The 27,487-nt window shown below is 33.9% G+C and overlaps 1 protein-coding gene across 6 annotated transcripts in view; it reads right to left on the bottom strand.

Moving 5' to 3' along the window:
• Nucleotides 1-27,487, bottom strand: part of CTNNA3 (catenin alpha 3) — a 1,703,691-nt gene that overhangs the window by 1,561,171 nt on the left and 115,033 nt on the right. For all 6 annotated transcript variants that reach the window (XM_073240982.1, XM_073240983.1, XM_073240981.1 and 3 more), the window contains exon 4: nucleotides 7,977-8,143. In XM_073240982.1, the coding sequence (XP_073097083.1) occupies nucleotides 7,977-8,143 (167 nt within the window). The remainder of the gene's footprint in view (nucleotides 1-7,976; nucleotides 8,144-27,487) is intronic.

Raw genomic sequence — 27,487 nt, 5'->3', positions numbered from 1 at the left:
TAGACTGTTCTTCATCTCTGTCATTCATTCTCTACCCCACCCTATCGTTTCACAAACAGATGACTGCATCAGCCTCATCACTGGACTCTGTGCCCCTACTCTGGCCCCCTTGCCAACTGCTTCCAGAATAATGGTCCTACAATACAAACTTGCTTATATCATTTCCCTGCTTGAGATTCTTGAATGGTTCCGCCTTAGTTTTCAGACTACAGTTTACACTTTTTAATTTAGGTCTTTCACGTCTATACCTACCTCTCCATCTTCAACTCTTGATCCTCCCACACAGTCATCCTTCATCTCAGACACTCATAATTATTACAGGCTTCCAAGCATATAACCTCCAGTTAAAATGCTCCCTTCCTCCACCACCTTCTTTGTCTAGTTAACTCTTTCTCCAAACTCAATTGTGCATTATTCACTCAAAACACTCTCCAATGGTACAACTGTTATAATGCCTCCAACTTCTATCATAATAATTTATATTGTTAATTTATTTCTTATCTAATCTGTAAATTCCAGGAGAAGACAATGGTATTATTTTTTTTAAATTTAAAACCGTAGCACATAGTACTGAAACTGGCATACAGTGAGCACACAAGAAATAATCATTTGTTGAATGGGTTAATTAGTTAACCAAACTGAAGCTTCCTGGAATGATGCTGATCCTTTTTTAAAAGTTAGAAGTTTTACATGGCTGAAATTTCCTATGTTCCTAAAGGTTTCAGTATAAAATCCAGCACAAATTCAGTGATTTGTACTCTATTTGTCTCCTTTTTCTAGTTTTTCTTATTCTGTATTATATTCCACTCTTGTGACTCACTTTTTTCTTTAAATCATAGTATCTCTGTGTATTTTTTCTAGGATCTTCTGCAGAATATACTTGGCTTCAAACAGCTTTTAATCATACAGCAATTTCTCCCATTAAAAACTGCTAATACTTCTAATAAGAAGCTTTAAACAGTCTTTTTCTGGTACATATCTGCCTGTTCATAATAGAGGATGGCCTCAAAAATTCTTAGCTACCAACATGGTAATGTGTGATTTACAACATTATGAATATTTTTCATATTCAGAATCATAGTTCAGTGTACAAATATTTTATAGCACTGTATGTAGCAAATACTAAATATACATTTGATGTAAGAAGTTATTAAATACTAGACCCATTTCTTATAATGACATTGATCTATTTCCTAATAGAAAGGGATCAACATTCCCATTAAAAATAAATAAACTGGCTATTGCATGATAAATGGAAAAGCTGTAAAAGTTGTTTAACTCAGCCTCAACAGCCAAAAAGCAAATAGCCCTATTAAAAAATGGGCAAAGGTTATGAACAGACAATTCTCCAAAGAAGAATTTCAGATGGCCAACAAGTACATGAAAAAATGCTCCACATCGCTAATTATCAGGGAAATGCAAATTAAAACCACAATGAGATATCACCTCACGCCAGTTAGGATGGCCAACATAGAAAAGAATAGGAACAACAAATGCTGGAAAGGATGTGGAGAAAGGGGAACCCTCCTACACTGCTGGTGGGAATGTAAATTAGTTCAACCATTGTGTAAAGCAGTATGGAGGTTCCTCAAAAAACTAAAAATAGAAATACCATTTGACCCAGGAATTCCACTCCTAGAAATTTACCCTAAGAATGCAGGAGCCCAGTTTGAAAACGGCATATACACCCCTATGTTTATTTCAGCACTATTTACAATAGCCAAGAAATAGAAGCAACTAAGTGTCCATCAGTAGATGAATGGATAAAGAAGGTGTGGTACATATACCAATGGAATATTATTCAGCCATAAGAAGAAAAAAAATCCTACCATTTGCAATAACATGGATGGAGCTAGAGGGTATTATGCTCAGTGAAATAAGCCAGGCGGAGAAAGACAAGTACCAAGTGGTTTCACTCATCTGTGGAGTATAAGAACAAAGCAAAAACTGAAGGAACAAAACAGCAACAGACTCACAGAACTCAAGAATGGACTAACAGTTGCCAAAGGGAAAGGGACTGGGGTGGGGGTGGGAAGGGAGGGAGGGAGAAGGGGAATAAGAGGCATTATGATTAGCACCCATAATGTAGCAGGGGGGCATGGGGAAGTCAGTAGAGCACAGAGAAGACAAGTACTGATTCTATAGCATCTGACTGTAATGGGGTATGTGGCGGGGACTTGATAATGGGGGGAATCTAGTAACCACAATGTTCCTCATGTAACTGTATATTAATGATACCAAAATAAAAAAATAAAAAATAAAAAGTTGTTTAACTCAGAAGTCAAATTTATTTCGTTTCACTTTTTAGGAATAAGGACAGTATTGTGCTGCCAGAGTCAAAAAGTGGTAGCAAAGCACCATGGCTGAGACAGGCAGGACAGGAAAGGAAAAAGGTACAAGGAGACCCATGCCAGTCCTTGCTGAGTAACAGACACAGTCCACCATTTCCTCTTCACAAGATCCTTTCGAAGCATTCAGAGTAAGTTTTTTTTATCCCCATAGTTCAGAAGAAGAAACTGAGGCTCCCATATTTTTAACTCTCCCAAAGCAACCCAGCTCATCAACTCCAGAGCCAGGACAGAAGCAAGGTCTCCCTGCTACCAAAGGCCATGTTTTCTCTCCACATTGTCCTGGCCCCTGTAGAAAGCAAGAGACATCCTACCCAATTTTCTCTCAAATAAAATTGATGCTTACAAAATCGAGATGCAATAAAATATGATGTGTAATATTGAAGAGCATAAATAGTACACAAAGTTTAAGAAAACTTAAATAGAACCAAAGAGAGAATTTTTAACTTAAATTCCCATAGAAACATATGAGCAATGGTGATAATAACACCAAATTGCCTTTCCAAGTTTCAACAGTTAATTAAATAGTGAAACATTATCATTTTTTTCCAGCCTCTCTTAGCTTTGATTTGGACCTATTTGCTCCAGGAAAAAAAAAAAAAACATGTAACTTCCTTAAGGAACTAGATACCTTTAAAACTGCTAAGTCAGGAATCCTTGATATTTAATTATATATTAACACCATGTTGGTTGGCAGTATTTATCCTATCCTACAAACTATGTTTGCACTATTTGGTGGTCTTAGTCTATGTTCTCATATATACTTGATCATAATTGTGTCTCTGGGGGCAGTCTCAGCACAAAGAAGATAATTTTTAAAAAATAAGAAAGAATTAAGAATTCAGGAAATATATGGGTGCAGACTGTTAATCAAAAGTAGAGTAACATTTCATTTACCTGACATATAAAATAGACCTCAGTAGGGATGAAAAAATGTTATTTTGAAAAAATCATAGTAAAGAGGAAAAGAATAAGGCCACTAAAGAAAACAGTGTGATAGCAGAAGAATTATTGGTACTGTGCAATAGAGAATAAATACAAAAAAATGTAGCAGGGATTTATATAAGACTGTCAGAGAGAGAAGTCTAAAATGAGCAGAAGCTTCGATGATATAGTAAGATAAGATTCCAGGAAAGGAGGAGACACAGACCTTTGTCCATTATATGCAAAACAAAGACAAAAACTAAAAATGTAATCCACTGCTTTTGAAAGCAGAATGTGTGCCCAGAAGAAATCTGTATCCATAAAGTTGATGCCCTCCATGCAAAAAAAAGTTTATAATAGATTATTATATAATAGGATTGTGTGTGGGTGTGTGAAAGAGAGGAAGAGAGAGAGCTGACTACAGAATTCTTAGGAAAGGAACCATCTATATCAAAGACAATACCTTAAGGAGTAATTTAAGATAGATAGTGATATCTGAGGGTGCAAATTAGCAGAAGCCAAGTCAATGGTGGAGTAATAGAAACTGTTACTGCATTCAAATGAACAGGAATTTAGGAGTGTGAGGGAGAACAGAGTAAGTAGAGCAAAAGGAGATGGAAGAACAGTGAGATGAAGTTGCTAAAGGATTTTGATGATTTATAATATACATATCAAAGCCTCCTAGAATATATTGTACCCTATATACTCAGTCTTCCCAATTTTCGATTAGGTTTATCAGATATATAAATAAGTAAGCCTTGCCTGAGAATACTAGAAAGAGAATGTGTGTGCGCTGGGAGGGAGGGAGGGAGGGAGTGAGTGAGTGAGTGAGTGAGTGAGTGTGTGTGTGTGTGTGTGTGTGTGTGTGTCTTAAAATCAGGGGTAAAATCAACTTCCAATTATGGATGAACATACTGTAGAAGAGGGATAGAAAGACCATCCATAAATTCAAGTAATTCAGTGGAGACAAAAGCTTAGCATGAGAGATGACCCTGAGAGTATGAGCTGCAGAGAATTTACAGAAATCTTTGGGAGCATAGAAATGTATGCTCAACAGGACACAGAATGAGGGTTCAAGCCAATTATATCTATATTTTAAGGGCAAAGAGATCCCAGCATAGTTTATAATCATAAGAAAGTGAATTGAGAGTCATTAAAAAATGAAGCTAAGGAAGAAAGAGAAGAGAGAAAAGTAATAAAGGAAAGCAAGCAATGGTCACTTAGAGCTTCTATGGGATTATTAAGAGTAAATCATGCCAACCTAACTTCAGTTCTTTTATAACTGGGGTTATCAGATTGATAAATCTGTGATGCCACAGAAAATACATTTTGATTTCAGGAAGGCCTTTGAGAAAGTGCTTGAGGATAAAACCATGATTTATACCCAATAAAGCAAATTTGAAGCTCATTTTACTTTACTCAAAATGTGTTAATATTTGATGATTGGTGCTCTCTAAAGGGAAGATATATCACTGTTTTACATGTCATTAAACAATTTTTCATAAATAATCTGGTTAAATAAATCTGAAAATGACATCAGGTTAGGAGAGGTAAACAAAACAAAAAAATCTAGATGGACTGCAACAAGAAGCCAGAATTAACAAGACAAAATTCAGTGAATATAAATGTAACATCTACCTTTACACATAAAAAGATAAAACTAGCATCAGAGATGAAAAACTTGGATGCTAGTTCCTTCAAGTTCAGAGACTTGGAGGTTTTAACTGCTCACAAAATCTGTATCAACCAAAGCATGGCAAGGCTATCAATTTGTAAGCTGATGTTAGGCATTAAATCAGTGAGGTAATTGTCTATGTATATTTTGAAATGTTCACATCAGAGAGCTTGTTTTTATGTCACATCAGAGAGCTTGTTGTTATACTCTGGAAAGGAATTCCAGAGTATTCAGATAGTCTGAAACTGTCATACAAAGAGTGTCCAAGGGTCAAGAAATTTTTAGCCTAGATAAGAGGAGACATAGGTAAATACTAAAAATAAACATGATTTCAATATATTATGGAAATTATCTTTAACCTATAATATGAATAGAAAAGGGTTTACAGAGATGATTCTGGGGACCTCTTGGGGAAATCAATACAATCCTGCTGAAGAGAACTAATAAGATTGATGAAATGCAAAATCTTTTATCTTAAAAGCAGTGAGGAATTTCCTGAGATAAGTTCTAGAGGAGGTAATGTTTAGCACACAAAGATAGCCATCCACATGAGAAGACATGACGTCGTGAGCAAAAAACCAGCATAATGATCGCACAGATGGACCCCCAGGGAGTCCAGACACTGAAGATTTTAAATGTTTACCATAAAAACATCTGCTTATCATGTTCAAGTATATTAAAATCAAAATTTTTAATTTCAACAGGAAATTGAAAATCATAGAATATATGGGAATTCCAGAGTATTCAGATAGTCTGAAACTGTCATACAAAGAGTGTCCAAGGGTCAAGAAATTTTTAGCCTAGATAAGAGGAGACATAGGTAAATACTAAAAATAAACATCAGTTATTTGAAAAATCTTTTCCTACTGCCTTGATTCTGAGTTGCTCCAAAATGCAAAACTAGAAGTAGTGAATGGAAATAGCAGTGAGGTGGCTTTAAGCTTAATTTGAGAAAAATGCAACAATTAGAACTGTCCAAAATCAGGTTCACTATCTCACAGAATTGAGATGACTATCATTTTCAGTGATCACATATATAGTTAGAAAGTTCTACATAGTGCATATTGTGGGAGAGAATCTATCTACTTCAGCAAGATAGACCATAAGGGCACTGAAGTTTCTCCACTAGAATTATTTTATTACAAGTAGAAATTTAATATAACCATAAATACTATTAAATATTCTAAACCACTATTTCCCAAAGTATGGTCTGAGAAAGTTCCACAATTAATATATTATAGAAGAGTCCTAGAGCCAAAAAACTGGGGAAACTCTGGGTTAAGCCAAGTTAAATAAGTTCCTGTACTGCAATATTTCTCACTAGTTTCAAAAGTTCTTTGTCACTACTGCTTCAGCTAGTCACTTAAATTCAATATGCCTCAATTTTTTCACCTGTAAAATAAGAACTATAATCATCAGGCTGTTGTGAGGATAGAATTAAGGGAGATAATCCAGGACTGTACTTAGCACATTTATTAAAAACTCAGTAAGTATTAACTATAATTTTTAGTGCAAAAAAATTGTACTTTTCTTTTCTTTGATCTACAATTTACTCCTGCTTCATTTGAATGGCATGATGTATGTAAACTACCCACCACTGTGCCTACCAGCTAGTGGCACTCAAAGTAGTAGTGAAGGTGCTTGCAGTCCGTGTGTGTGTGTGTGTGTGAACTCCTAATTTATTATGAAGGTGGCAGTTTTCAAAATCACAAGGCAATTTACAAAAGCCTTTCATTCTGTCCCATCTCAACAAGTCTAGAGTCTAAAAATATAGGAATTATTGAGTTATTGGGCTAAGAATTACCTGTTATTTAATCTTCCATACCTACTTCTTGGTTATAGCATTTATTAGTGTCTGTATTCACATATGAAAAAAATGAATCTCAGAAATGTTCAGGGATTTGTTTAAAGTATTCAACAAACCAACAACCAAGTAAGAAGAAACACTGCTCAATTATCTCACCTACAATCCCCTACTTGACAGTTGCTGCTGCTAACTAATCCCTTTCATAAAATGTTATTTAAACAGCAAAAAAGAAAGTGCCAAATTGCTTTTCTGCAGTAAAAGCTATAAAAAGAGAAATAATATAAAAGTATAAAGGGTAGGTCACTCTATATTAGGATTAAAATAAGCATTAGTCGGTAAGATAAAAATGCAAACAAAGGGTTTAGCTTATTAATTTCAGAAAATTATTTTGACAAGGGTCAATCAGACAAGGCCATCATTTGCTTAATGGCAGTTCTATGAAAATGCAGATGTATTTATGGACAGAAGAAAAAGGGTCCTATTTAGGAGGGGATAGAGTAGAGACTCCAAGAGGTTCTTTGCAATTTTTTCATCTGGACACTATTAATGACTTGGTCAAACTAAACAAATTAAGAAAGTAAAAGAAGTTTTAATAAAATTCTCTTTTTACTAAACCTTTTCTAAATGGATTTGTCTAGTAGGAAAAGGCAAGCAATATACCATGCTTCCTTTGTAACTCCCAGTTAAAATATATCCTTTACTCATATTAAATCCATTTATACATTTTCATAATGGATTATTACAGATATCACAGACTACCTATAAACGTGTACTGTTTATGTTGGATCAGAAAGAGCTTGCAAAGTATTCATTTGCACACAAAATAAACTTCCAAATGTCCTCAGCTTTAGTTTCTCTTTCTCAAATTATATTTATACATTTATTATTTTTATTCTCTATATAATTATGCTATTGTATATGTTTCTTTATATATTTATACAGAACATAATAATTCAAATGATCAAAAGTCTAGAACTTTCTCCTGGCTATTTCGTTTTCAGGAGGTTTCTGTTTTTCAATTTCCCATTGGCTTTAAGACTAACTATTGCTTCACTCTTTTGAGGTACACATTAGTTTCACAATCCAATCTAGTCAGCTTCTCATGAGTGATCTTAAGAAATGAGGGTGTGGCCAGGATGTGCACTAGGATTGATGCCATCTTCAGAGAATGGAATTAGAACTGAGAACAAAGCTAAGGTAAACTAAGCCATTTTTTACTTACAGCTGACACGTGCTGCAAGAGACACATAACATCAATCATGTCTGCAAGGATAAGGAGTCTGGTAACCGCAGCCAACAAGGCGCGGGCAGCTTGAACAACAGCTTCCCTTTTAGGGAGGTAACAGGGGTCATCAGCAAATCTCTCAGCTGATCCTTTCAGAGCTTCACCTGAAAAACACAACCCCAAATATATTATACTTTAAGTTTCTGTTACTCCTGTTTTGACATTTATCATCCAAACTAATTCCAAGTACATTCCATGACTAAGCATAATTTTAAAATACTGCCAGTTGACACGAGAACATTGTCTCTTAATAGACAATGCAGTTTCACACTGACATTTGTTTTTGATAAATGTTCTGGAGTTTAAGAAGCATGATACCATTTTCCTAGAAGAGAACTGTGCTCAATTGACTGGCAACATCTAGTAAAATTGCTGTCAACTTCTGCATCTGCTGAATCTCATTTGCTGTGAAAGGTTTCTTTACTAAGACTTCAGTTGGAAACGATCTTGTTTATAAAAATAAGGCAAATCTTCATTGAGTTACTTTTCAACTCAATGGATGTTAGAAAACAGCTTGCCTTTAAGAAAATAAGAGAGCAGCTGTCTGATAAAAGTTTAACATAGGCATATTTATCCTAAACTGTCAACATAATTAATAAACTGTATCCCAAACTTAATCACAGAAATATTTTATAGAATGTAGAGAAATATGTCCACTATTTTAAGCTTCTTCATTTAAAATGCAATGCTTTTTATAAAAGCAACATGTACTCATTCATTTTTTAAATTCACAACTCAGAAGGGTATAAAATGAAAAGAAAAGGTCCCTCTTTAACTGTCTCTGGTAACATAACTGTTAAAGAATTACCATATCCACTATTTTTTAATTTTTAAATTTAAATCTGTATTATGAAAGCAGTATGTGCTCATAGCTTTTAAATAATTCAGCTGAAGAGTATAAAGTGAAAATTTTGTTAAAGTCTCCACACTAATCCCAAAAAATATCCATTAAGTTCTTATATATCTATCCAGAAATTTTTCCATGAATGTATGTTTTATGGGTGTGCATATGTATATATGTGTATATTTATGTGCATATATTTATACATGTGCTATATCTGTATTTTGTGAGTACATTCACACATATTCATATACATTCATAAATATGACTATATTATATATATATATATAAAGATTTTATGTCATAAGAAAACATACAGATAATTTTATATGTTATAAATGGAAGATGTAGAAGATAGAGATCCCTTTCATAAATGGTATCATACTATAAAAACCTTTACAATTTATTCTTTTCACTTATCAGTTTTCTCTCTTTTTCATGTCAGGACAGAGATGACCAAGAGGTAGTTAAGTAAGCACAATGATTAGCAGTGTGAACTCTGAACTATTCTGTTTGAATGTCTCTGTCCTACAACCTTGGACAAGTCACTTAACCTCTATGCCTCATTTTTCTTCTGTGTAAACGGAGACAATAACAATAATAACTGAAATTTTTAGGAAGATTAAATAAAAGCAGGGCTTAGAACTTAGTAAACACTTGGTTAGCTGGGATTATCATTCTTTTTAATGCTTTGAATAAAGTTACAGCTTACTGATACACTATAACTTATTTTCCATGCCCCTCTTAAACACATAAATCATTTCCAAATTTCCTTATTTCAAACAGTACTACAAAGAATACCCATGACATATACTTTTGCATTCATGAGCAAGTTTATTTAGCCGTAGGATAAATTCTTAAAAGTGGAATTGCTGAGTCAAGGGGCAAATGAATTTTAGGTTTTGATACATACTGCCAAAAAATTCTCCAAAGCACAACCACCTCACCAATAATATATTAAAAGGTCTGACTTAACAACTTTACTCCATGAAAATTTTAGCTTTCACTTATTCATGAACTTCAAAATTTAAAAAATAAAATTATTTTTTTTAAATATAACAAAGAATGGTTCCTGAAAATGGACAAAATCTGTGAAGAAGGTCTGAAACACATTTATCTCTCTTAAGCAATACCACATTAACAAATCAGTGTGAAGTCAGATATGGCTGATGAGATCAAATTCTTATCTACCACTTCCAGGTCTGAGACCTTGTATACAAAATACTCTGTTTCCTCCTTTACAGAAAAGGGATACAAATATTATTTATCTCACAGTATTTCTGATATGTTTAAATGAGATATAGTTCATAATATATATTTAGCACAGTATCTGAATATGGAAAGCACTCAACAAATATTAGCTATTATTTTCTCAGGCAATTTCTAATAGAGATGGCATGTTTTTAAGACCAGTAAGCAGTGATATTTATGTTTTTCTCTGAAAATCAGAATTGCTGCTAGTAGACTATGAAAAATTAAAGCAACCTTCAATATTTGGAGAGCAGGTGAATTTCCACAAAAAACAAGATTATCTTTTCTTGTCATGATTCTGAATTGGAAAATTATGATAGCCTTTGTAGAATACTGTCTTTGACTTCATATACAAAAACTAAATATATATCAAAAAAGAAGTATGTGTTCTGACTTGGAAAATGTTTGGATATTGAACAATTGGATAAAGAGGCATATGCAAAAAAGATCATTTAAGTGCTAAAGAACTATCTGTGTCCACTAAGGTGATATGAAGAGTCAACCAATAGCAGTGCTGGAAGAAGTACATTAATATATTAGCACATCAATAAAATGCAGCAAGTAAACTTCCTGTTACTGGACTCACTGCCCTTCCTCCCCTGCAATACTCCCAACCCTTTCAGTTGGTTTCAGCCCATACTTCTGGCCACAGTTTAAACACCACTTTCTCTGGGAAACCTTAGACCACCATTTCTAAAGCAGGACTTACAGCAGGATTCTTTGCTTCCTATCCTAACCCTCATCATCATTTACTGTAATGCCTTATATTAAAGCCTGTCTTTTCTTCTGAATCAAGGCCAGTGAGAGTAAGATCTGCACTACTCCTGGTCACCACGGTAATCCCTGGGTCTAGAATAGTGCCTACTCTGTTGCCTGTATTCAGTACAATGAATGTGTGTTGGTGAATGAACATGTCAATGAACATCATTCAACTTTCCTTTGACAAGCCTTTGTTGTTCCCTATATAACACAGCTCCATCCTAGGAATCCAGGATATAGAAATCAATTTTGCAGCCCCAGGGGTAGACAAATGAGAATCAATAAACACTGTGATATAATCTGAGCAGGGCTCAGAGACCAGTATAAACTACTAAGAAGCACAGGAAGGACCTACCTCTGCCTGAGGTGTGAAAAGACACACAAAGGAAGGTTCTAGATAAGAGCAAATGTTCCAACTATTGACAAAGATGCTAGTTTATAGAATTAAGCAAATTCACTGTCATATTGACTTCTGTCAGGAGAAAATGGTTATTTTTCTAAATAAATAGAAATAAAAAGTGCAAAAAGTTTCCTTTTTATCTAGAGTATTAGTATCCGTGTTTTATAAAGTCTAGACATAGGGAGTCTATCCTTTTAAAATATCATTCCCATTCTTTTTTATAATATTTCTATTTTGAAGTTTAATGAATGGAAAATTTCACTTCTAAAATATATAAATAAGCTATATTTTTTCCTTTAAGAAATCAAACTTTGTACATAAAAGCAATTTAGTAAAGGTCTTGAAAATACCACAAAAACTAGGTTCAGAAAGTTCCTGTCTACTGGATTCATTTTGTTCCTTTCCTATCAAATAGGCTCTTTTTAATCTTAAAAAAGAAAAAGTTCAATTCAAAATGCCTGCTTGAATAATGTACTAAGGATATATACTCTACAAAGAGTGATACAGGTATATCTCATAGATACATAAATAATACATGTAATATATTATACATTTTATACATATATTACATTATAATATATCTTGTACATATATAAGTAAATTTTTAAAGCTTCTGAATATATAAAAATCTGACTTGTAAAAATTATATATGATCATATGAATGAATCCCAGAATTTCTTGACCAAATAGACACATTGCAAAATATTCTTCACCTTATAAAAGATACCTACATGGTTCTTTGAAACAGCAAGTTCCTTTGCTGCATTTAGAAATACAACTCCACTTTCTAAAAGTGATTATAAACCATAAAAATCATATAAGCTAGACATCCAAAGGAGAAAGGGGAACAACCAAAATGAAAAGGGATAAGTACTAAAGATTAAATTTCCTCCAACTTTTATAATTAACATTATATTTATGATTCAATTACTATTTCTAGTATTTGCCTCTGGCAGCCAGTCTGTGTGTATTTGAATATACCATACACATGTAACATGCACTAGTGCATATTAATTGATTCAATATATAATAACATACTCTGGTATAATGGGGTTCCCAGGCTGAGACTGGGCTCTAAGGGGTTGGTTTTATTTGTTTTTAATTGAGAAACAACCATTTTAAATTTGAAATCCCTTAAGAGGTTATAGCTTGAATTTAACTTTGGAACATACTGCTTTCCTTTTGGCAGAAAAGAGGGGAGGATGACATCAACTAGGTCCTAAAGAGACAGATGAAAAAAAAAATAAGAAAAAGGCCTTCCTTTAAAATGTTTGAAACAGTTTGCAAGAAGAGAAAATGTCTTGTATTATTATTTTTTTTAATGTTTTATCATGGCAGAAGAAAGGGCCAAAAAGCTAGCCACTGCTGCTGTACGGACTCATGATTAGGATCTACAAGACTTCAGCAGTACCTCTGGACTCAAAATGTATCTGCATATGGCTGCCATTGTAAACTACTGGCTGTGTTTTATTTCAATTTCATTATCTTCAAACTCTCAGCAACAACTGTCTTATTAAAAATAGTAATCTGGTTCCAACCAAGGCAGAGTAACAAAGACCAGGTATTTTTCCTACCTGAAACAACAAAAAAAATGGACAAAATCTATTATGAATGGTTGTGAAAGCACTGGACATCAGGCAATCAGGGAACAGAAATCCCTGAGAAATGGGAAGCAAACAGGATGAGCCCCTTTGGTAGCCCCAGCTTACCGCCTTGAGAGATTTTCCAGGCCACAAACAGAAAGGAGAAATTAAGACAGAGCCTAGCAAACTCTCTGAACTAAAGAGACAAAGCTGAGAGCCCAGGGAATGTTTGGCAGCTAAAGTACTCAGGACAGAGAATGGCAAAGATAGTTACAAGGAGAGAGAACTCAGAAGGTCTGCAGAAGCTCCCATTTGAGTACTCAGCTGAATATTGGTCAATTCATACATGGGAAGAAACTAAGGCTAGGGAAAGAACCATCCAAAAGGATTTAAGATAGCAGTATTTGGCACTCACTCACATGGGACTGGAAATAGTGTTTGATCCCACCACCAGAATGGAAAACTTTCTAACTCATGGGTAATGGGGTAGAGTACATAGAAGAACCTCGCCTCAACAGTGAAGAATAACCAGGTCTAGACTGAGTATTGCTCCAGTAATCCCTAATAAAGCAATTCCGAGAGAGCAGAATTCTTATCTTCAAGGTCTGCAGCAGTCATGAATCAGAGAATAGCAGGGCAGCATACTGAGTTACCTAAAGTGGAAGGGCACAGCCAACATGCCACCAAGCCCTGCACCATTGAGACAATGGAAACAAACTGGGGAATATTTTGATAGAGCCAATTCTATAAAATTATAAATTTTTATGAAATATAAAGTTTGATGCTAGTTTCTATTAAACTGATGGAAACACCTTCTAACATCAGAGTTGGGATATAAGAGAAGCTCTCTTAAGAGACTATCTCTTAACTACCTTTCTAGATTCATCAACTCTTTTTTGCCTCTCAACAACACATTAATGATCCTTTCTATTCAACACTAAAAGATTATCTCAAGTACTTTGGAGCCCTTCTACTTCCACAAACTGTGTAATAAGAGTCTGTTACTCAACATTTTCATGTCAGTTGTAATTGTGTTTTTTTATTAAATATATAAGTTTATCAGATAATAATACAAGAAAGATCTGTTACTTCTTTGAAAATTAGTTTGAATGCTTAGAGACAACAAAGGTGAGTTATTAAAATTGTTGTCAACTTGAGTGTGGAAGAAAAAAATGGTAAAATTTAGCACAAGGCAAGGGAGAGGATTATAAAATATCAAGGAGGATTGTGCACTTATGGCAGTTTCTCAAGTACCATTAAGTTCTCTTCCACAATGACGCTAAAACTGGAAATCTTAGTCAATATACTGTGGGTGTGGTTTTGGAAAAAATGATTGCATGACATTAAGTCAACAGACCTATACTAAAAATGAGACAGGGCCTAACATCAAGACACTGGTTAATGTTCATGTTATATCCACTAAAATAAAATTTTCTATCTTAAAGGGTGTGTGCATATGTGTGTGTGTGTGTGTGCATGTGTGTGTGTATGTGTGTGTGTGTATAGGAAAACTAAAAAAAATTTCACTTCCAATAGTGAGAATAAATATATCCTCAAGCAAATATTATCTGTTGTATTTAAAATGCTGGTATATCTTGAATTTCAATCCTTTTTTAGGTTAAAATTTGATTATATGCATATATGTAAAAATATATAACTCCACATATATAACTTTATTAATGTCTTTTTATGTGTAAAATATTGTACACAGTATCTGTAAACTATCAATCTAAATAAATTTTAACATTAAGGGAACTTTCAAAATGGAGCTACATTATGACGCTTAAGAATTTCAAAGAGAAAAAATGATGAATTATCTTTAAAAACTGGCAAAAAACTGACAGGGTAACTTATGTCATACTTAAAATACACAATAATTTTAAAGTAATAAAATACAGAAACTATATCTGTATATTATCCTTAAGGTTACAGTTCCTTCAATATTATCTCCTAATATTAGGAGTATCATGTAGTTGAAGGTATTTATAGTAAAACAGACAACAGAACAAAGTAAACCATATTGTAAAACAAATAATAAAAAGAGATAAGAGTATAGATTTAAAACTTAACTAAATGTTCAAACTGACTGAAATAGCATCCCATAATTGCTGTCTATTGAGTTTATCTCCAAAGAGTCTATTGACTAAAACGCCACCAATAAACATTTCTATAATATTATTCTTGGTGTCAATTTAATTCTTTTGAGGGGAATAACTAAACCTTACAATTAAAATGCCAGACTAAAGTTAACTATCCATTATTTTTTCAAATATTTTCTTTTCTCACTAAATACAAGCAAACTTAGATTCTATTACATGATGGCGAATTAGCAAAATTTATATCCTTGATTTTTTGAGATCTGCTGAAACAATCTCATTACAGTGCTTTGAAACTGGAACTGACAAGTTATCAATTTTTTTCTAAGAAAATATACTTAACTTTACAAAGATTCATTCATTTATATAACACATATTTATTCAGCAATACACCATGCAAAGCACTATGCACTATACAATGATGACTAAAACATGGTCTCTACCAGGTATTCCCAAATAGAAAAACAAACTAGTGAGTAGTTTTAAATGCTAGCATCTTCAGATATATTTCTATAAAGTAAATAAAACAGAATTCCTTAGCAACCCCCCCCAAAAAATATATATATATATATATATCATAATCTTGCACAATCCCTGTACACAATCCCTAAAAGCTTCACTATTATCTTATAGAAACCATTTTAAAAGATCTATGAATTGCTTTCAGGGTTCCAGCTCAAGATGGTGACACAGGAGGCTCTCAAACTTACCCCCTCCCATGGATATAATTAATCTACAACTTCATATGGAATATTTCTCTCTGAAAGAAATCCAGAAACTACCTGAACAACTCCTACATGTCGGGATAAGAAAAAAACCCACATCAAAATAAGTAAGAGAGGCTGAGACAAGATAATCTTGTGGTAAACCCCACCTCCTGCATGGTGACATACAATAGGGAGGGAACTTAAACTCCCATCTTCTCCCTGAAAAGTGAATGGTTTAAACCGAACATCTAGTGCACCAACTTTTAAGACCTCCACCTCAGAAACAGGCCACCAAAACACTTAGCTCTGGAAGGCAACAGGGCTTGTATCCATGAGATCCACAAGACTGTAGTAAACAAAGAAACAGTTCATCACAGGCTCACAGGACTTGCCATGACTATCTCACCAAGGCTCACTGTAGAAGCAACAGACTGAGATGCCCAGTTTTTTCCTAAAAGATTCCTATTTGGATATATTAAAAATTGGGGGTCAGGCTTATGATTTAACACAGTTCAGGGACCAACTGCCATCCTCTCCAGAGCCTGGAAAAGTCTCCCTCTGCTCCACTCCTGGTTGCAGGTGTCTCCTTGGAGGGAGCTTACACATACGTCTGGTGCCCCTGCTTTTGCAGCTACCACCTGGAGGATGAACCTCTTGGTACCCAGCTCTGGTAGCTGGTAGGGCTTGCATTTGCAGGTCTCACAGGACTCAAACAGTTCTTGATCAACTATCGCCCTGAGGCTCAGCACAGAGGGAGAGTCAAAACCATCCAACTCCCAGGCTCTCCCTAAGCCTATGTGTATGTCTTGTGGGCGGTAACCTGAGGGTGTGGATTCTAGTTTGATACACAACTAGGGGCAGACTGCAATCCTCTCCAGGGAAGCTGGTAGAGCCCATTTTCATGCTCTCCCTCCCTCTGTCATACTCCAGGTTGCCAGTGTCCCCATGAAGGGATCTTGGACACACATCTAACACCCCAGCTTTTGTGGCTGCTGCCCAGAGGACATATGCTTTGATATACCTGCTCTGGTAGCCAGTGGAGCTTATGTTCATGGGTTCAGCGAGACTATGGCAAACAAAAAGACTGTTCTTAGCTGGCAGTCTCCCTGGGACTCAGAGTAGAGAGAGTGAACAAAAATAACGATCTTCCAGTCTTTCCCTGAAAGAGATCTATACATTCACATACTTTAAAAGATTCTGCCTGAGAGTCCAACTTCTAATCAGCCTGCATCAGGTGCTGAGATCATCCCTTTTGGGACACTGACAAGTTTTGCCACACAACTATGAGCTACTGTGAACCAAAAAGGCTGCTTAGGCGATCACAAAGGTATGAGAGACAACCTAGAGATAGAGCCAGGCTGGAAGATAAGATTCACCTACATGAGGCCACTTTTTCAAGACTGGAAGAGGTGACTGTGTTGTATAATGCAAAGAAACTAAGGAAGAGTCATGGAAAATCAAGAAACAGAGGAATATGTTTGAAACAGAAGAACATAAAACCCCAGAAAAAAACCTTAATTAAATGGAAATAAGTGAATTACCTGATAAAGTGTTCAAAATAATGGCATGAAGATGCTCACCGAGGTCAGGAGAACAATGTACAAATAAACTGAGGATTTCAATAGACAGATAATATAAGAAAGTACTAAATAGAAATCACCATGCTGAAGAATACAATAATTGAACTGAAAAATTCAATAGAGAGGTCCAAAGCAGACTGCATATAAATGAAAGAAAGGCTCAGTGGACTTGAAGTCAGAGCCATGGAATTCATGTAATCAGAAGAGCAAAAGGAAAAAGAACAAAAGTGAATATACTTTTAAAAACTTCTGGAATACCATTAAGCACAAGGTTTCACACCCCCTCAACAACTGGGAGCCACTATGAACAAAGAAGTCTGCTTGGACAACCACAAAGGTGTGAGAGATATTCACAAATACTCACATTATCTTCTCCCAGAAGAAAAGAAAAAGGGGCAGAAAGCTTACTGAAAGAAATAACGGCTGAAAACTTCCTTAACCTGGAAAGAAATAGACATCCAGATCTAAGAAATACAGAAATTGTCAAAGATGAATCTAAAGAAACCCACACCAAGACACATTATATTGAAATTGAAAAAGTTAAAGACAAGGAAAGATTCTTAAAAGGAGCAAAGAAAAAAAACTTGTTACATATAAGAGAACCCTCATAAGACCTACAGCAGATATTTGAGCAGAAACTTTGTGGGCCAGAAGGAATGACATGGCATATTCAAAGTGTTGAAAGAGGAAAACTTTCAACCAAGAATTTTCTATCTGACAAAGTTGTTCACCAGAATTGAAGGATAAATACTAAGCTTTCCACACAAATAAAACCTGGAGAAGATCAGCACAATTAGACCAACCTTACAAGAAATATTAAAGGTACTTCTTTAAGCTAAAACAAAAGGACACTAATTAATAACAGAAAAACATGAAATCTCACTAGTAAAAGGAAATATATAGTAAAATTCAGAGTAATCTAATGTTGTAAAGGTGGTGGGTTAATCACTTATGAATCTAGGATGAAGATTAAAAGATAAAGTAGTAAAAATAAGTAAAACTATAACAATTTGTTGAATTCAACAACACATTAAAAAGATCATGCACCATGATCAAGGGGGATTTATTCAAAGGATACCAGGATATAGAAAGAATGTATCTCAGCATAACAAAAACCACATCTGACAAGTCTACTACTAACTTCATTCAATGGTGAAAAGCATAAAGTTTTTCCTCCAAAATCAGGAACAAGACAATGATACCCATGCTCTCCATTTTTATTCAATATAGTATTGGAAGTCCTACCCAGAGCAGTTAGGCAAGAAAAAGAGAAAAAAAGGCATCCAAATTAGAAAGAAGGAAAACTGTGTGATATATTATATACATATAGAAAACCATAACTTTTAGAATAAATAAATTCAGTAAAGATGAGGTTATAAAATCAACATATACAAATATATTGCATTTCTATACACTAATAATGAACTATCAGAAAGTGAGATTAAGAAAACAATCCAATTTATAATTGCATCAAAAAGAATAAAATAAGAATAAATTTAACAAAAGAGGTGAAAGTCCTATATACTGAAACTACAAGACACTGATAAAAGAACATGAACACAGCACAAATAGGTATTCCTTTCTCTTGGATTGAAAGAATTAGTATTCTTAAAATGTCCAAAACAGTCTACAGATTCAATGCAATCCCTATCAAAATTCCAATGTCATTTTTCTCAGATTGAAAAACAATGAAACAGCAAAAGACCCTGAATAGTCTAAGCAATCTTGAGAAAGAATAAAGCTGGAAGAATCATGCTCCCTGGTGTTAAACTATAATACAAAGCTATAGTAATCAAAATGTATGGCATTGGCATAAAAACAGACAAATAGATCAATGGAACAGAATAGAGAGCTCAGAAAGAAAGTCATGAATATATGGTCAACTAATTTATGACAATTAATTTAAGCCAAAATATACAATGGGAAAAGGACAGGCTCTTTGTTAAATGGTGTTGGAAAAACTAGACATCCACATGCAAAAAAATGAAACCGAACCAGTATCTTACACCATACACAAAATCTAACTCTTGAACATGGGCTTGAAACCATAAAATTCCTAGAAGAAAACCTAGCCTAAGCTCCTTAACATTACTCTTAGCAATGATTTTTTAGATTTGACACCAAAAACAAAGGCATCAAAAATAAAAATAAACAAGTGAGACTACATCAAACTGAAAAGCTTCTACACAACAAAGGAAACCATGAACAAAATGAAAAGGCAAACTTCCAAATGGAAGAAAATATTTTTAAACATATATTTGATAAGAGGTTAATATCCAAAATGTATAAGGAACTCACACAACTCAATAAAAAAATACAAAAATACAATACAATAAAAAATGGACAGTGGATCTCAACAGACATTTTTTCAAAGAAGAAAAACAGATGGCTAACATGAAAAGGTGCTCAACATCACTAATCATCAGGAAAATGCAAATCAAAACTACAATGACATACCACTTCACATGTGTTAGAATGACTGTCATTAAAAAAAATTAAAGCAGGAGATAACAAACATCCGTAAAAATGTGGAGAAAGAGAACCATTGTACACTTATCCTGGAATGCAAACTGGTGCAACCACTGTGAAAAATTGTATGAAGATTCCTCAAAAATTAAAAATAGAACTACCATATGATCCAGCAATTTCACTTATGGGTATTTATCCAAAGAATATGAAACACTAACTCAAACAGATATCTATACCCCCACCCCATATTCAATGCAGCATTGTGTATAACAGCCAAAACATGTAAACAGCCTAAGTGTCCATCAATGGATGAATAGATTTAAAAAGTGTGCACAGACACACACATGAATATTATTCAAATACAAATTCAGACATTTGCAACAATATGTCTGGGACTTGGGGGCATTTTGGTAAGTGAAGTAAGTCAGACAGAAAAAGACAAATACTGTTATGATATCATCTATTTTGGAACCTAAAAACACTGCATTCACAGATATAGAGAAGAGATTGATAGTTGACAGAGGGTAAGGGATAAATGAAATAGGTAGAAGTGGTCAAAAGGTATAACCTTCCAGTTTAAGATAAGTAATTTCTTTGCATATAATGAACAGCATGGTGACTAAAGTAGCAATACTATATTGTACAGTGGAAAGTTGCTAAGAGATTAAATATCAAAAATTCTTATTACCAAAAAATATGTTAACTAAGATTTGGATGTTAATTTATTATAATAATTTCACAGTATGTATCAATTGAATCAAAATGTTGTGCACACAAAATTAATACAATGTTACATGCCAATTACATCAATAAAACTGGGGAAAAATTACTTTCCTCTGTAATTGCAGTGAAGAAATAAGCCTTTAAAAATTTTCCCCAAAAAAAGTCCTATGAGGAATAAATGAATAACAAAAGTAACTAAATTAAGGCACTTCTTGATCACTGGAAAAAATTTCACCATTTTTCACTTATCCTTAATCTTAATAAAGTTCCCTTCATAAAAGTTTAAGTAGTAAGTAGAGGTCAGTCTTCACCATGCCAGAAATTCAAGTCCCACAGCTATAATCAGAGCAATAAATGTCAAGCAAATACATACTTTCAAATAGCACCTCATTCAGAGCAGGATTGAAAATCAAAATTTTCCCAATTGGAGTTGATGTGCTCCTTATGTAGAATGATCAAAATTATTTTCAGGCCCAATTGCATTGTCTTAGCTCACACAGAACTCACAGGAAGTCAAAGGTTAATTGTACAAATTAGAAGTATAATGTCAGAAGCAGCATAAAAATGTATTGGGGATAAACATTAAAACTGAACAATTACAACATTACATACATTCCACTCACAATGGCATCAAAAGAAAAACATACTGAGGAAAAATTTTAACAAAAGCAGTATAAGGCATGTATATTGAAAACTGCAAAACACTGCTGAAGGAAATTAAGGAAGACCTCCAAAAAGTGAATGATATTCAAAGATTATGGGTGAGAAGACTAAATATTAAGAAGGCAATACTCCCCAAATTGGTCTACAGATTAAGTATAATACCCCCAAGAAAATCTTACTGGCTGTTTTGAAGAAATTGACAAGCTGATGCTAAAATTCATATGGAAATGCAAAAGACCCATGATATCCCAAACATTCCTGAAAAAAAAAAAGAGCAAATTTGGAGGAATTACACCTCCCAGTTTCAAAACTTACTAGAAAAAGTCACTGTAATCAATAGAACTAATATCCCAGAAATAAATCCTTACATTTATGTTCAACTGATTTTCAACAAAGGTACCAAGAAAATTCAATGGGAAAATAATTATACTGTCAACAAATGGTGCTGAGACAATTGGATACCCACATGCAAAAAAATAAATGATGTTGGACCTCGGTCTCACACCATACACAAAAATTAACTCAAAATGAATCTCAGACCTATACCAGAGCTAAAACTAGAGAACTCTTAGAGAAAACCATGGGAGTAAAATTTCATGACCTTGGATTTGGCAATGTTATACATGTTACCAAAGTAGTTAAAGAAAAAAGTTAATAAATTGAATTAGTCAAAATTTAAAACTTTTGGACTCTAAACAAAGAAATTTTGAGCAAGAGGAACAAAACTGGATGTTTCACACTCCCTGATTTCATTACAAAGGTAGAGTCATCAGAACAGTATGGTACTGGCATAAAATATCAGTTGAAAAGAATAGATAGCCCAGAAATAAACCCATACATATGTGATGCATTGATCTTCAATAAAGGTGCCAAGAAAACACAATGGGAAAAGCATCTTTAGGAAACAATGTTGAAAAACTTGGATACCCCTGTACAAAAGAATGAAATTCCTCATACCATATACAAAATATATACATATACCTTTTCCTCAAACCATATACAAAAACTAACTTATGATGCATTAAAGACATTAATGTGAAATGTGAAGCAATAAAATTCTTAAAGGAAAATTTAGGGGGAAAGCTTCTAGACACTGGACTCAGCAATGATTTCTTGGATGCGACACCAAAAGCACAGGCAACAAAAGCAAAAGTAAACAACTGGGACTTCATCAAACTAAAAAGCTTCTGCACCACAAGGGAAACATGGAAACAAAATGAAAGGCAACCTGTAGAATGGGAGAAAATATTAGCAGACCAGATATCTGATAAGGGGTTAATATCCAAAATATAAAAGGCACACCTGCAACTCTACAGCCAAAACAAACAAGAAAACAACCCAATTAAACTATGGGCAAAGGAACTAATAGACATTTCTCCAAAGAACATATACAAACGGCTAAGACAAGTACATGAAAAGGTATTCAACATCTCTAATCATCAAGGAAATGCAAATCAAAATTTCACTGAGATAGCACCTCACACATGTTGGGATTGCAAATATCAAATGAAGTAAGCACAAGTGTTGGTGAGGATGTAGAGAAATGGGAACCCTTGTACACTATTGATAGAAATGTAAATTGGTACAACCACTATGGAAAACAATATAGAAATTCCTCAAAAATTATAAATAAAATTATCATTTGATCCAACAATCCCACTTCTGGGTAGATAGCCAAAGGAATTGAAATATGGATCTCAAAGGGATACCTTTACTCCCATGGTCACTGCAGCATTATTCACAACAGCCAGGGCATGAAACAACCCAAATGTTCACTGATAAACAGATAAAGCAAGTATGGCATATACATACAATGGATTATTCAGTCTTAAAAAAAGAAGGAAATCCTGCCATTTGCAACAGCATGGACAGACAGAATCATGCTAAATGGAAAAAGCTAGGCAAAGAAAGACAAATACTGCATGATCTCACATATATGTGGAATCTAATGTAGTCCCACTCAAAGAAACAGACTGTAGAATGGCAGTTGCCAGGGTTTCAGAGAGGGAATAATTGGGATGTTTTGGTGACAGGGTACAAAGTTTCATTTATGTAAGATAGAAAAGTTCTGGATATCTACTATACAACATAGGCCTATGATTAACAATATTGTATTGTACACTTAAAATATCACAGAGGAGTATATCTTATGTTAAATGCTCTTACCACAAAAGAAAAACAAAAACATAAATCAAAAAAGAGGAGGAAGAAGGAAACCTTTAGATGAAATGAATAAGTTTATGGCAATGATTGTGATGATGGTTTCAAGGGTGTATACTTAAAACCAAACACATCAGGTTGTATATATTAAATATTGCAGTTTTTGTACATCAATAATACCTCAATAAAGCATTTTTTTAACTTTTGGACTTCAAAAGACAGCATCAAAAAATGAAAAAACACAGGAGAAAATATTTGTAAATCATATAACCAATAAAAGACTTATATCCAGAATCTATAAAAAAATCTTACATTCAATTTTAAAATGACAATGCAATTTTTTAAATGGGATAAGGGTCCAAATAGAAATTTCACAAAGGAAGAACTATAAATGGCCAGATGGCCAATAAGTACATAAAAAGATTTTCTATCAAAAATATAATCTAAATTATTAAAGCTTAGTTTAAAATACACAAAGGATTTAGTAACAGTTTTAAAGGGGTTTAGTAAAAATATCTTTGTAGTGGCTATTATTTGATTGTTTAAAGACAGGCACATTTTTTTAGTAGTCAAAAGCAAGGGACTAAAAACTTACCTATACAGGAGATAAAAGAGAATGAATGTATATGTATACATATTGGAAATGTCACCAAATTATGTATGATGAATAGTTACTATAAGCAAGTGCAGAAAAATAGTATTTATACAGTATCAAACTTCCCTCTATGAGGAGAATATCATTAAAAAAGTTGGGAGAGAGGATGCTGAAAACTCTCATTTACATCACAGCAAAACCCTGATCAGAATGCACCTTCTTCTGAAACTCCTGGAAACCCTATAGAGTCCACTATGTAACTAAAACAGAAAATTTAATCTATAAAAATTAGTTTTCTTTTGCTCAAAAATTAACAGATTTAGTTGTCTTTCCAGTTTAGTCTGAGAAACGTATGATTCTTAACAAGTTAACAGGTGAATCATTTTTGGATTCTCAGTTCTTTTATCTAAGACAAAATCAGCAAACTTTGGAAAACAGGCCAAATTCAGGTTGCCCTGTTTATGTACCACCCACAAGCTAAGAACTGCATTTATGTTTTTAAATGGTTGGGGTAAAATTCAAAAGAATAATATTTTATGACATATGAATATGAAATTCAAATTTCAGTATACCTAAGTAAACTTTTATAAAAACATAGCTATACTTTTCATTAATTGTGCATGTATATCTATTGCTGCTTTTCTACTTCAACAACAGAGTTGAGTAGTTGCAACATACAGCATATGGCCCTCAAAGCCTAAAATACTATCTGGCCCATTACAGAAAATGCAATATACTTTCATAATCTTTTTTAAAAAAAAACTTAAGAACTCTGCACAAAACAACAAAATTCATACAACTAACAAGTGCCTTTTTTTTGATGTACATGAACGTGGCTTTAAAAAGTCAATTTTTTGTTGGCTTTAGTTGGCTTTCATGTCTTAAACTGTCTGAACCTAGCCTAAAAATCTCAGATAGCATAAAGTCTGGTTTATCCCATAAAAGTTTATCATTTGACCCAGCATTCTTTTGGCTGCAGTGTTTATACACCTGCTAATTTTAGCATCTCAGGAATTTTCCATAAGCTTCAATTAAATGGTTCCCTGAAAAAAAGTTCAGCACACTCCAAATGATGTTCCTAGTTATGAATAAAGGAAGTTATGTATAAAAGAGTTATGAATTTTCTTCTCACTCCAAAGCATAATAGTGAAGAACTGTGCTGCAGGGTCAACAGCCAGTTCACCTAGCTTGTTCACCAACTTTCTATGAAATCCTGAGCAAGTCACATAATTTTTCAGTATCAATCTTCTTACTATGCAAACATAAAGATTATAGGAACACAGTAAGAAAAACATGTGAAAACCTTTAGCCCCTGGAGGAAAGTACTAGATAAATGTGGAGTTCTTAAAAGGCAAAAATGTTCTCTCTGCTGTATTAATATTTTATATCTTTTTATGTGAAGATTCATCACATCAAAATCAAAGCTATTCCCATGAAACTTCCAGAACAATTTCTTAATTGTGGAGCTTCAGCAAACTTTCCCATCTCAGTCCATCATGAACTTGTTACCAGACACACAATTTTACGGGTTCAAATGCCCACACCCAGTAGACTATTAATAGTGACTCTCAATTGCAAATTACTCCTTCCAGAAATGGTTGAAACCAATAGGTAAATGCCACAGGCTAAGGGGAAAAAAGTAAAAAACACTGAGAAAAAAAAGGAGCAATAAAAACTTTTGGAATGTGGGGGAAAGGTTAAGCAAGAAGGTGAAAAAAATTAATTCTTGCCTTCAGATTATCACTGTAGGTTATGAATATTTGATAAGGAAGGTAAATATAAATCTCATTGCCTCTACCATCAAAAAGAAAAAAAACGATGTAAATATCTTGTATAATGTGCTAGTGCAGATAATAGGCTAAGAATAAACATTCAAGAATACAATCTAGCAATTCAAAAATTCATTTAATGTTATAGTCCATGCACATTTAAGCACAATCACTCTTAGTTTCACAGTTTCTCGTAGTTTTTTTCTAGTTGTTGTTAATTAGACCACGACTGACCAAATCTGAGCCAATTTAGAATAATGGTTGCAATTTTCATGCAATACCATTTTTAAGTGAAGACTTCATTAAAATTTTCTTTCTCTGGTCCTCTTTAACCCCATTATCTTTAGCACTCATTCCCTTTGACTGCCAGAAACTTCTCTTATTCTGTGACACTAAGTTTTCACTGATATGGGGACACTAGTATACCTCCTAGCTTATAACCATATAACCTAGATATAACTATATAACCACAGCTAGAATTTGAGTATGATTTTATATGGGGTGAGTATGTGGGTGTGTGCATGTGTGATAAAGGGTTTTGCTATAAAAAACAAGCCCTTCAACTAACTTCAGTAATTCTTTTCTCTCCATAATGACCTCTCAGGCACTCAGACACACTAGCTCCTTTGTAACTAACCCCCTTAGATTCATATTTCATAATATTTTATTATGTGGGAAATTTAATTCATTTTACCTAGCTTTATAAATGCTCACTGGTATAATATCACTAATACTTGGTAGTCAATCCAGGCCCTCTTCATACTTATTTTGTTAGAAATGAGTCGGTAAGCTCTGATTCCAGAGGAACACCTTGGGTGACCAGTTAAACCTGAACATTTTACAATCCTCTTAAAATATTACTATTAACTAACTTGGAGAATCTTTGCCCAAAGCGCCTAACATTGATGTCAGAGAAATAATAGTTTGGGTGTTAACAGACCTACTTTGTACTTGTTAGCAGTATTCGAGGAATGGCATTTGAAATATGGGACAAAAAATTACTTTCTGGGAATTAAACTCTGTAGTTTCATATGCACAAAGGATTGGAGAAGAGATATACCCAAAAGAGAAAGATTTTCTTCTTACATCCAAGTGATGAGCTATATTGATAGGGTCAAATGATCAGTCATCTTAAGAAACAGAATGGATCCCAGGCTGCAGACAGTGGCTAACCTTGACTAGAAAATAGAGGTATTAACATAGCTAAAGAAAGGCACTGTAGATCGAAAAGGGATTGTGTTAACCATGGGAAAAATAAAATCACAAAAGTTGGTGCTGTCCATCCAAACACTTTCCAAAAGTGTTAAGGCTTTGTATAACAAACTTTAAATATTCTAACCCCATTGGTAAGATTATCTCAATAGAAATTATAGATTAACCGATGAACTTTAACTTTATACTATTAAATATTCAACTTATCCAGCTTCCTTTGCTTTATTTCCATGCTTACTAAACAATCTTCTGGATATTATTTATGTTCCCATTATTGTTCTGTCTATAATGAAAAAGCATACTGGTTGTATGTGTGCATTTTGTTCTGCATAACTTTATTTTTCACTTGAAATTAAAAATCAGTTCTGATTTTACATCTTAAGTTTCACAATCTTGATGAATGTGAGAATGTGCCTAAGAGACAAATCTGGTCCTGGCACATCTGTCTCACAGGAATCACAGTTGCAACAAAAGAATCCACTCTAGCTAATTTAAATGGAAAGAATTTGGGCCAGTTATTAGGTTCTTTACAGAATCTCCACAAGGCCCAGAAAAGCCAGGTTTGAATGTTACTCAGATAGGAAGAACATCAGCCAAGAAAAGCTTTCAATACTACCACAGTTCTATTTTAGTGGAAATC

Source organism: Manis javanica, chromosome 7 (genome assembly GCF_040802235.1).
Source record: "Manis javanica isolate MJ-LG chromosome 7, MJ_LKY, whole genome shotgun sequence".
Classification (NCBI taxonomy): Eukaryota; Metazoa; Chordata; class Mammalia; order Pholidota; family Manidae; genus Manis; species Manis javanica.
This window is presented reverse-complemented; position numbering and strand designations above follow the sequence as displayed.